This window comes from Crocodylus porosus, unplaced genomic scaffold (assembly GCF_001723895.1).
Source record: "Crocodylus porosus isolate Cpor-Errol unplaced genomic scaffold, CroPor_comp1, whole genome shotgun sequence".
In the NCBI taxonomy this organism is placed as follows: Eukaryota; Metazoa; Chordata; order Crocodylia; family Crocodylidae; genus Crocodylus; species Crocodylus porosus.
This window is the reverse complement of record NW_017728921.1, coordinates 8,030,612-8,042,538: the sequence shown is the minus strand read 5'-3', so window position 1 is coordinate 8,042,538 and position 11,927 is coordinate 8,030,612. Positions and strand designations below refer to the sequence as shown.

Here is an 11,927-nt window from a genome sequence, read left to right as displayed (position 1 = left end):
CACCTGCCTAAATCCAGGGAAGAATTAACAAGTTGCCACTGGACAACTCAGCAGAGTCAGGCATATTGCACGCAGCCCTGCTAGCTGGAACTAGCCTCCAACACCAGAGCCATCAATCCTGTTTCCATGTACCACGTTTAACCCGGGACCTGCTAGAAGCAGATCGCTCAGTAGGAATTTGTCCAGAACAAGCCATCGCAAGTGCGAGATAGTTGGCAATTTGCATCGTAATCAGCCTTGCCCGTCTGTTGCCGGCTCCTCTTTGCTGACAACTTATTTTTAAACACTGAAGAGCAGCTTAGGATCATTTCAAAACAAGTGCAGCAATTTCTCTCACTTCAGCGTGGTGATGATGTCTGCCGCTGAGAGTGTTTTTTGGGAGCGTGCAATTGTTGTCTGAGGCCATTATCTTATTTCCAAAGCGGCAAGTCAGGGTGGCGAGCGGCCGTAAAAGCCTCTAAACGATAACTCAGAGTACGCTGCTTTGTTCGGCGCTGCCAGCCACAAAGGGAGGCATCGATTCCAGCCTCCAGCCCAACCTGGCCGAGGAACTGAGAGCGGTGCAGGGGTGGGACCCGAGCCCCCCGGCCTTTGCTAAGAGGCGCGGGGACTCTGTGGCAGGCTTGCAACTTTGGAGAGCTACGAACGAAAGGTGCTGCGCAAACGGGCCCTACCGATGGCGATATTATTATTGTTCCGCTAAAGGCACGGCTGGGATGGGAGGTCGGCGCGAAGGGTTCAGCTTTCCAAGAGTCAAGAAGCAAATAACTAGACCTGGGGCTAAAGCCAGGGTGAAATAAGAACCCAGAGCCAGTGCTGGCCCTGCAAGGTGTCGCAGCCTCCATTCCCAACCATGCAGCAGGTCTGGAGACAGCAGGTCCCCTTTAGCACCAGCTAAAGGAGCTGGTAGCTCCGACTACACCAGCCTAATCCCCACGGCCCTGCACATGGATCTGGAAAGGCCCATGCGGCACCAGCTCTTCTAAAGGTGTCCCCAGCACATCGTGCTCTGCCCAGACCTTCCCCCAAATCTCTGCCCTGGCCTTCCCGCGGTAGCGAGCTCGGCCCCGAGCAGACCTTTGGCTGCAGCTGTGCTTCTGAGGCATCCTTCTGCAGCTGCAGAGCAGGGGGCTGGAGTGGCCCTGCCGAAATGTTTCCTCCCACGTGCAATGTGGACCGTCACACTGCACCGCTTTGGGAATGCTGTCTGGGCACCTTGGCTATCAGGTGACGTACGCGATGAGCTCCATCCTTACCTGGAACAAAAGCAGCACCGCTCCGCTGCAGCCAGTGGCGTGGCTCTGCTTTAGATCAGCTAACCTGGGAGATACGGCATGAAGACAGCTCCAAGTTCCTCCAGGTAGCTTGGATGGCTGGGACAGCTCTGGTGTGTATACCCACATGACCTGGCATGTCATACTGTGCTTTTGCAAGGCTTTGGGCGTTATCTTGCAAACGTGAGTGGCTGCTATTCATCGTGTGCACTTCCACACCAGCCAGGTGTGTGCCTGTAATATGTTAGTGGAGTTTAAACACTCTCTGCTGGCATGCAGAGCGTTAACAGATGATATAGATACACTTTGCACAGTGAGGAGCAAGCACTGACATTTGGGCATTTATCTTGCTGTAGCGTAGACTGCTTTTCAAGAAGATATTGGGGGTTTTTTAGCCTACTAAAATCTATGACATCTCCAAAGAATGCATAGAAGGTGCCTAAGGAGGCAAAGCTGATTAAGCAGCATTTCTTCACTCTGGCCTTTGTAACTTATTCAAGAGTATCCAACCTCTCATTAATCCTTCCAGCCCATCAGCTTACTCCCTGCCCTGGGAAACATTTTTTTCAGGCACGCTTATAACAATATCCATTCTCCTTTCAGCTTGTTTTGTTGTTCCGGTTATATATTGATAAATCCATGCAAATCTAGTCACTGGGATTGCTCTGTGCACAGTGTGATTTCCTCCACTGCTGATCAAACGGCTTCAGCCAGGCATTTGTTAGACCCAGTTCTTTACCTCCCCCGCTAGAGTGGAAGGAGGCTTTTGAGTCCCTTTAATATTTCTCCCGAGTGTCTGTTAAGCTACCAGCCAGATTAAATATTTATTTCTGCCATCGCAACCCCCTATTAATCATGTCAGATTTGCCACAGGACTTCCTAGCTAATTTGTCATGATGCCAATCTTCCTTACTTCAGTACGGCCACTGCAGAAATGTTAGGCTGTTCCAACGCCAGCCCATTTGAACCGTCCCTCGATTGGCAATGAAATCCAAGCCGGCTCTGAGGTTTGTGTGCGTCTGGGAAGAGGTTTCAGGCCGTGCAATTTTTCTGTAGGGCAGTGTTTCTTTTGGAGACTGGCAAGTGGTTGTTTTTGGTCCTCCGTTAATCAACCACTGCATGTTATTTTTCCTGATCCAAAGTCCACTGGATAATTCACCTCTGAGGGTGCGTCCAGGCGGCATGCATGCGTGTTTTTCCCTAGGGACAAATAGTAGCAGCACATAGTTGTGCCACGGCTGCGTGTCCCTGGGGAATGGCCCTGCGCGTGCACTCTGGTGTGTGGCAAATTGCCCCTGGTGGGGTAGGGAAAGCTGGGGCCAGCACCTGGGCTGCAACAGCGGTGATGTGGGCATGCAGACCGTGGCTCTGGCTGGCCAGGCTCCAGTTTCAGGCAGAGCCCACTACGGCCACATGTGCCACCCTGCTTTTTTTTAAACCATTTTTAAGATACGGGAATTTCCCAGTATCTAATTTTGGCTCCGCGCTGCAGATGTGCAGCCCAGAGAACCTTTCCACGTGCGCCGCGTGCGTTTTGCGGTGCCTCCGAAGCCTTTGAGGTGCTTTGCTCCATGCTCATCTGATGCATCCTTAACGTTGGTCCCGGTTTCTAGGGGCGGATGAGTCTCAGGCCTGCAGAGATCTTGGGAGCTTGTTACTGTGGGATGTTTTTCTTTCTTAAAAAGACCAATTCCAGCAAAGCGACTATTTAAATAAAAGCCCAGGAGGGAACTTTGCTGTACATCTCAGCCACCCTCCCACCCCAGAAAAGCCAACAGCCTAGTGGTTAGGGGAGACGCCCCTGCAATGCAAGGGGCACAGGACTGAGTTCCTGCTCTGCAGGATTTGTAGCAGGGACTTGGCACTAGTCCCTCGTCACTAGGACCTGCACTTTTATTCCCCCAGGCAGACCCAGCTCACCTCGTGACAGCCTATGAAGTAGGTACCTACCTGCTCTGGTGGATGTGAGGCTAATTCAGCCTTCTCATGTCATCACTACCCCTTTCTGAAGGCCCGATGCTTGTAAATCACTGAGATGAAAGACTCTCTCTCTCTCTTTCTCCTGTAAGAGCAAATGATTATTAATGAATTTCCATCCTGGTTCCCTGGCAGAAAATATAACTCGGGGCACGTTATCTTTGCAGCCACGCACCCCTGCTGCTTCTAGATTGGGGAGCGAGTGCAAGGCATCGCCAAAGGGGCGTTCGGCGCGGCTCTCCCTGCCCATCCCCGCGCCTTTGTAACGGCAGCGCTGCAAAGCTCCAGCAGTGCAAAGCCTGACACCTGACCCGATGTGAATTCCTCAAATAAATGATATTTCACAGCCTGGCAGTTGCCTCCCTGCTGAGATGCCAGTCTGCCCTGGCTCCGACAGCAAGGGGTTTAGACAGTGGTTTTGGTCAAGGGAAGATGCACTGAAAAATTTCAGCCTCTGCATCGGCCTCTAACGCGCCGTGATCCGTTGCGAGAGACAAATGGGATGTGAAGGCAGGGCTGCGCGCTCCCTTTCCCTTGCCCACGTCCTGCTCTTCCAGCAAGGCTTCCCCTGCTCTCCCAGCCTCTGGTGGGCTCAGCCATGAAGTTATTTGGCATGCTGCAGGAATCACCCTGTGGAAAGCTGTGACCTGCGTCATGCAGGAAGTCAAACTAGACCTGCATTGCTCCTCACTCCTCCTGGCCCCCAAACTCCTGAAGCAGCCCTGCCTGGCACAGCGCAGGGCTCTCAGAAAAGCTGCCATCCCTCCCCTATCAAGAAATCACAGCCTCCTTGTGCTGTAATAATCTAGTGCCTATGTATCCTGCCTCCCTTGCTCACATGAATAGCCCCATTGAGTTGAATTAGACCGTACGTGTGAATGAGGAGCACTCAAAATGTGACTGCTGCAAGATGTGGGGAGCCTCTGGTGCGCCTTCACACGGATGGGAACTTGGGGCACATGAGCAGCAACAGGAGGGATTGGCAACCCCCAGCACGGGTACCAGAGCGTGGCGCGCGAAGGCATTTGGCTTGGCACGTGCACCTTGGGCAGGTGGCAGGGAAGGGGTCCGGGCTGCAGTGCCACAACGAGGATCAGGCCCCTCGCAGCGCCCTGGCTGTCTGCCCCTGGCATGCCAACTTCTTACAAGCCAAGTTGGCGGGTGTTTTTGGCACCGTGTCCAAACATGTTGCTTTATCCATGAGCTGGCTCACCCGTAAGTAAGGGCTTTTGCAGGACTGGGACACCCAGCTGTAGGCTGATGACCCACGCTCAAGCCAGTCGGAGTCAAGAAGAGGCCACTGTGTGCATGGCTATGCCACTTCCAGGCCGTGCTAATCCCCCAAACGGGTGGATGTGCACTAGCAGGCTCGTCTGTCTCAGGTGCACATGGAGGTGCACCCCTGTTTGTGCGGGGGTCAGCGCACGCTGGCTCCACTGCTCGGCTTGGAGCGGGCATGCACCTGTTCCCCTGTTGACTTCCATGAGCTCTGGATGAAGCCCGAAGCCCCAGTTTGCCATTGCTAATTGCCCTGGCAGCGCGCTGGGAACAGGTTTGGGCCGCTGAGCAGTGCGGCGGTCACACTGCTGTGTGGATAATAGGGGGATGTCTCTGTGGCACAATGTGGTGTTGTGCTGCTCAGTCCCGTGCTAGTCATTTCTACCTTGGCTGGCATGGGGCTCCCTATGGGAGCAAAAATGCCCCGTCTGCTTTCACAACCAGATAGGCATTGAGCCCCAGGGTCCCTGATGTTCAGTAGCTTTCCGGGAAGCATCTCTCCCTGCATATGTTTGTTGGAGGATTAGGAAAGCCCCACTGTGACGATTTCCATTTCAACCTGGCCTGACCCGGAGCAGGGGTACACAAGCAGTATGGACTCTACTTTGCATTTTAGCTCTTACTTTGCCAGTGCTGAGATGTTTCCACCCCCAAATCTCTCATAACAAGAGAACTGGGAAGAGACACTGCACCCCGCAAAAAACCCGCCGGCTCAGACTGCGTTCTCTGCTGAGGCCGCGCAACGTTATCCCAGCTTTCATTGAAAGAAAGGACTCGATCTTCAGTGCTGGGGTCAGCCAGTGCAGCCCCTCTCAGTGACTGGGGTGGCACCACAGTCATTTAGAGGAGTGAGGATTTGGCCCGGTGCTCAGCTGGCGGGTGGCTGTGACTCTCAGCTCGAGAAAAACCCACGGGTAGAAGTTAGTGCTAATAACAGCCCCTGGCTACGAATGCACATTTCACCTCCGTGGAGATGGGATTTCTGTAGTCCCACCAGGGAGGAGCCGCGTGCCTTGATCTTGAGGTGCCCCTAAGCATTGCCGTGCAAAGAAGTGGGAAATATAGATGAGCACTAAGAAGCAGTTAAAGAGAAAGAGCTAGGGCTAGGTTATTTCTGCTCCCCGCGGGCCCTCAGCAGCCCATTTGCAGCAGGGATTAGTTGTACCCTGTGACCTTTTGTTGCTTGAATTTAAAGCACGTGGAAGTGCAGTGAATGGCTTGTGCTTGTTGTCTTCCTGGTCTCACCATCAAGAAGTGTGACCTCATTGGGAGTTGGGCTGGGTTCACATACTGCTTGGGAAGGGGATGGAGATTTGTATGGCCTAGTGTACAAGATGCAAGTCGACCTTCGCCTCTGCTTAAGATTAGCATGGCTAATGACTGCACTCTGTTCTTAAAAAAAGGCACCAAGGAGCAAGCAGTGTAATGAGTTAGGCAAACAATGGCCACGGCAAATCTCATGTACCATCCTCTGTGCAAGACGAAAGCCCTTGGGTAGTGCAGATTTCAAAAAGGAGTGGGTGGCACTAGGCGCCGAACTCCCATGGCTTCTCTCAGCGGCCTTTGGACATCTGCCTGCTTTGACACTGGGTCTCTCACAGTTCTTATTCGGATGCCATGCTGAATCAAGAGCCAGACAAGGAAGGCACACCACACCGCGAACCAGCGATGGGATCTGCATTGCTCATGAATGAGCAGATATCACTGTTTGTATCATTCTTGTGCATTGCCCATGGGAAAGGAAGTCTTTCCAAGCACTTGCTGTTGCAGACTAATCCAATTTCAGCTCTCTGGCATGCAGAGAAGTGTATGTTATATTCAAAATAATAACCAGAATGGGAAAGATGAATATTTCAATTCAGTACAGGGCATGCACTGTAAGCTTAATATACAAGACCCTTTCCAAAGGAGAGTAAATCTAAGTTGCAAGATACAGCAGTGTGAGAATGGGTATCCCAACCAGCACTTGTATCAAGAGGAGGCTGGAAACCAGTGTTTCTTCATGAGAAATTTGGAAAATGTTTTAGTTTCCGTGAAAAATGCACTTTCTTGACAAATTGGGGAAAGGCACGCCTCTCCCTAGAGAACCTGCAGGATAAAGGCCACAGGATGGGGCGTGGCATAATGCCATCAGACCATGGTGAAAACACATACCGAGAGGACCATCCTTCAGTAGGGTAGCAAGAATATCCTTGCTAACCAGCAGTTTGGTGCAATAGGGAGCTACAGCTTCCTGCTCTGAGCTGGCCAAATCTGAGAAGCGAAGTTGGATTCGGCTGACTCTGAAGCACTGAGGTGTTGCAGAGACCGATCCTGGTGATTCAGCGGAGCCACCAGTGATCCAGCCTTGCAGGGGCTAACAGAGAGCATCGTCACAGGGGGCAGGTACCCTTCACACTGGATGTCAATCCAAAGCCCTGCTTAGTTTGGATCAAAAGCAATCCTCCTGCAGGAGGCCTGGCCAGATTCACTCGGAGTAAAATATTCCACCTAGGTACCTGCCAGTGGGATTTCTAGACGGACATCCTTCTCGTTCCCTTTCTCTTCTTGACTCTTCAGCCTCTGCTTCGCTCCGGAGGTGGCTTCATTTCCTGGGTAAGACGCAGCAATCCCGTGCCTGGCTGATGCATCCCTTTGCTTAACTTAAAATCAGTTTAGGGTCCTTTGGGATAAAAGGTGCTTTGTGAGTGCCGGTTATTATTCAGTGCAACGGCCCCACGTCTGAACCCACGTATCAGTCACAGGAGGAGGACAATTAATTATGACTGGGTGGCAAAAAAAGTTGCACGCCTCGGAAGCACGATTTCTGGAGTGGTTCATACTGATGATAAGCGTGAAGCTGAGCATGATTAATGGTGACACTGTCACAAACTCTGCCTGCCTGCTCTCCCCTCCTGCCATCCATCATCGTCACCATGTAGTGGGTATGAAGAGGATTTGGTGAAAGGCTATAAGGGAAGATGGAGAGGCAGAGATGGGGGTGGGGGGGATCTCTGTGCCTATACTCTTGGCTTCAAGAAGCAGTTTCTATGCTTCCTAAGCAATGCAACAAGGGGTAGGGTTGTATTTTTGCCTAGCAAGAAAATGACAAAAACACCCCTCAAAAAAGAGGTTAACTTGTCAAGCCATGTAAAGCATTTTAATTACAATTTGTATAACATGTATAAATAAATATTACATTCTTTCAGTCTACAATGCATACTAGGCATATCTTGTTAAAACGCCTGTCTATGTTATCAAGTGGCAGGGTGCATTTTCTCCAAATAAAGGGGGGAGGAAAGAAACCTACTGAGTTTAGTAATAAAAATATATATATATTGGAGTAAATGGGTCAAGACAGGGGTTGTCAGACAATGCAAATGCCCCCTGCTAACAGTCAAGACATAACACTGCTTTCCAAAAAGGACAGATGTGATGGCTTCCATGAAATCACAACTGGTTTTGGCAGACTGCGGTTTGGTATTTGTTTGAGGATTTGTGTGTGTTTGTATTTGAGGATCTTCTTCAGACGCATGACCGAACTCGTATTTTCTTAGTAAAAAGACCTGATTTACCATCTAACCTAGACTTTTCCCTATGAATTAGTCCAACGATAAAAAATATGAAGTAGTGCCTGATATTGCTTGATCCCTGTTCATTTGCATTTTTACCTCTTTAAAATGATATCATCGGCCTAACAGTTCAGCTCTCGCCATACAGAGAAACCGATTTTTTTTCGGATAATCCCTGTAAGCGTGGTTCCCAGCCTTTCATCCCATCTGACAAGAACTGGGGATACTCAAACAACGAGCAGAACAAATTACAGAGCGAGTTATACATTTATGGAGACAGCAAAGAGTACAAATCAGGGTACCTATCTGGCCTTGGACGGTCTCACTTTTATGTACGGTAAGGTCATTCCCATTGGCTGTTATTTTTAATGCAAACATAGAACAGCACCTTCTTCCCCTGGTGAAACATGGGGACTTTGGTTGTGGAAATTTAATTAAAAAAAAAAAAGATAGAAATGCAAATAGCTCAAACTTAAAAGCAAATTTAGAGTCTCCTTGAAGCCGAATAAGCGTCTACGTAGGGGGACTGGTTGAGGATCATGCTTTTAGAGGAGACACTATGCTGGGACTCATCCTCTGAGTTCTTCAGGTGACAAGGAAGATTATTTAAAGCCAATTTAGGAATAAAATGTGTCTTGGTCCATTAAGAACTGGATTCAAATGAAAAAAGACTTGATTCAAAATAAAATAGGAAGAGGGCAGTTCCAGCACAGGGGCAAATAAAAAAGTAGAAATACAAATATCAGATAATCTCTTTTTCCTCCTAATTTAATACCAAGGGCATGTCTTCATTTCAGATGGAGAAATAGAAAGCAACTGCTTGGGTAAAACTCTAAAACATCTCTTTGTGGGCCACACCTCAATATTTCTGGTGTTTTATTACAAATAGAAACCAGCTGGGGTTTTTTTGCTTCTTTTTATTTCCCACCCCCGCTCTCTTTATACAAATATTTTTGTACCTCCTCTGTAATACTGCTATTATTATGGTGTTGACCCATAGATTTTTACAACCTCACCTAGCCCAGTTTGTCGTATTGGTCAGTCCGTTTCCTTGTTCTGTTACTTATATTCCACGTCCTTCTTAAATCTATGAATGATAGATCAATCGCATGGGGGGAAAAATCACGGACAGTTTGGCAGATTTCCTTCCCTGATTTTGGAAACGGCCTTGTCATGTGTTTTCCTCGGGATTCCCTCCCCCGCCCACCTTCCTGTCCCAATATAGACTGTAGAACTGAAGGCATCACGGTGTGGTTAAACCCATGAAACCAGAGAGGAGCTACACTTTGTCTTTGAACTTTTCCATGTAGTTTCTTATCTCTTTGGAGTCCCCAAGGTCCATGTCCTGACACACCCACTTAATATCATCGTCATTGTTACTTAAGAGCGAGTTGACCGTGGGACACCCATCATCGGGTGGGATGGTGGTGAACGTGGTGAATTTTACCCGCTTTCTTTTGGACGTGGGGGAATGCAGTGGTTCAGTTTTCTGTTCCTTCCCATGCTTGCCCCCTGAGTCAGCAGACCTATGGATCTGGGTCTGAATGTTTTTTTGAGTGCTACCGTTGAGGAGATGGTTGCTTTCCTCGTAACCGAGCCCTCGGTCGATAATAGTGGTGTGCTCGTCCGGTTGAGGCGACATATCTGCCGTGTTCTCCAGTAGCTCCGCCTCGTTCCCGAGCCAGACCCAGTCATGGGAGTGGGTCATGCTGGTCTGTCCTTCCACCAGAACCTGCTTGTGCCGGTATTTCAGTGCGAATGTTGCACAGTTTATTAGGAAGACTAAAATCGCCAGACAGAAGACCCCCAGCAGGGCATACATCCCTATCTCCAAATCACTAAGGCCCCTGGGTGTCTGCACCAGGTCATCCTCCTCCATGCCCCCATTGCTTCCGGGGAGGTCTACTTGAGCAGGGAAGTTGGTAAAATCTATAGGGATGTTCTGCAGTTGGCTGTCGTCTGAGAGTTTGCCTCCATCCAGACGGTTTTTAACGACTTTATTTTTGACCATGGATTTTGCTGTGGTGCTGACTTTTCTGATAGCGCTTTCCTCTCGCTCTGAAGAAGAGCTCCCATAATATCGCCCATCCTGGCCATACCGCTCTTGATCTGACGCCTTTTGCCGCCGGTCGCTTGCGTGATTTTCAATCTCATCGGGATCATAATCGCTGCCGGTGCTGGGGTTGGCATCGTTCTGGCCAAACTTCACCTTGATGCTGCCACTGCCCACGGCCAGAATGCTTTTCCTCTTGGACTTCTGGCAGGCTTCGGAAATCATCATGTCTACTTTGATCAACGTCCCCTGCCCTTCACCTTCTGCTGCCACCACCGGCCACTTCAAGGCTGTGCTCTGACGGATCGAAACAATGGATTCATCCAGTGAGACGGCAGAGAGGGAGAAGTCCTTCAGGTCGTAAATGTCTAGTGGGGTGACAGAGCTGTCGCTGAACTGGATCCAGGTGCTCACCACGGCTTCCTGAAAAGAAAGGGAAACGGTTAGAGGGAAGACCGAAAAATAAAGCAGCTCATCCCCCCGTAAGTCATCCAACTTCTCGGCTCTGAACAGCAGCTGAAGGAAAAGGGAGACAATGGCTCCAAGCTGCACTTAGAGCAAAGTGCGTCTTGACTGATGGGGCAGAAAATTGGTCACATTTTTCATGAAGGCTCTAGTGGTATCTTTCACTTAAATGTTTCGCGTAAATGGAAACATGAAATAATTGCGATGGGATGGTAGTAATAACAACGCGCCCATTAGAAAGTGACAATTTACATGAGTTATGGTGTGCGGGGTGGGGGGAGAATACCATCCCTGTCATATAAAAACCAAAAGAGGCAAAACAGAAATATGGCCAGATGCCCTTGACAGAACACTTATTTTCCCAGGGTTTCCCATGCAAATGCGTCACACGGGGCTGCCAACTGAAACAGGGCACGCGTATCGCTGCAGGAAAGAAGCAATGTCACGAGGCAATCGTTCAAGAGGAAAGAAAGAACGAGACCTGCAACATTCGCGTTACTTTGCTCAAGAAGTGTTCCTCTGAAGCTTGGCATACCTTCCCCTCGAAGATAATCATAAAGCCCATTGCATTTTGTGTCAGGGAGGGGAGGTCGAGATCTCCGCGATTGCAACCGCACACGACCTGGACTTAATTGGACTGCCTTTGCTCCTGGCAGGTAGCACTGTTAGAAGTCATCATCAGAGGCGAATACAACAGTCAGCTGTTTGATGTTTGAGTCCCATTCAGGCAATATGGATATTTACTTCACGTCTCAATAGCTTTCTTTGCAGGAGAGTTGTTGCGGCATTTCCGTCGGTGCGCGGCCGGCCCGTTTAGTCCGCAGCCGTGCAGGCTGACTGCTAGACTGCAACTTCCCAGGCAAGTGAAGGCCTATCCCTCCCCAGATTTCCACTGCAAATGGCCTTAACATCTTTACACTCGGGTACATCGAAACAACCGCTCTGGAAATTACCGCCGGGGAAAAATGTCACTACCCTGTTAATGTCCAATCATAATACAAATGTACACCCCGGTATTGTTTTCAATCGGTCACAATTTGTTACACTATGGTTATAAGCAAAGGGAATTGCTGCCCATCTAGTTAAATTTACAGCTTTTCAATGAAAACAGCAAGGGGCATTTAGCTGGGCAGGAGGTTGGAAGGTACTGAATATTTAATTTTCAAAGTGCTATGAAGCTCTTCAGGGACCAAATGAAGGAAAAATGTATTGTGGCACAACAGGAAAGAGGGCAAAGTATTCGGCGATTCAAACGTGGTTTGCATGCAGGCGTGAAATCGAGCTGGATAGCTCTGAAACTTTTGCGGTGCTGAGAAGTGTGAAGGGGCG

At 49.5% G+C, this 11,927-nt stretch overlaps 1 protein-coding gene across 1 annotated transcript in view; it reads right to left on the bottom strand.

Moving 5' to 3' along the window:
* Window positions 1-7,641: 7,641 nt before the first annotated feature.
* Window positions 7,642-11,927, bottom strand: part of TMEM132C (transmembrane protein 132C) — a 219,704-nt gene continuing 215,418 nt past the window's right edge. Inside the window, exon 10 of the mRNA XM_019539386.1 lies at window positions 7,642-10,556. Within this exon, the coding sequence (XP_019394931.1) occupies window positions 9,360-10,556 (1,197 nt within the window). The 3' untranslated portion in view covers window positions 7,642-9,359. The remainder of the gene's footprint in view (window positions 10,557-11,927) is intronic.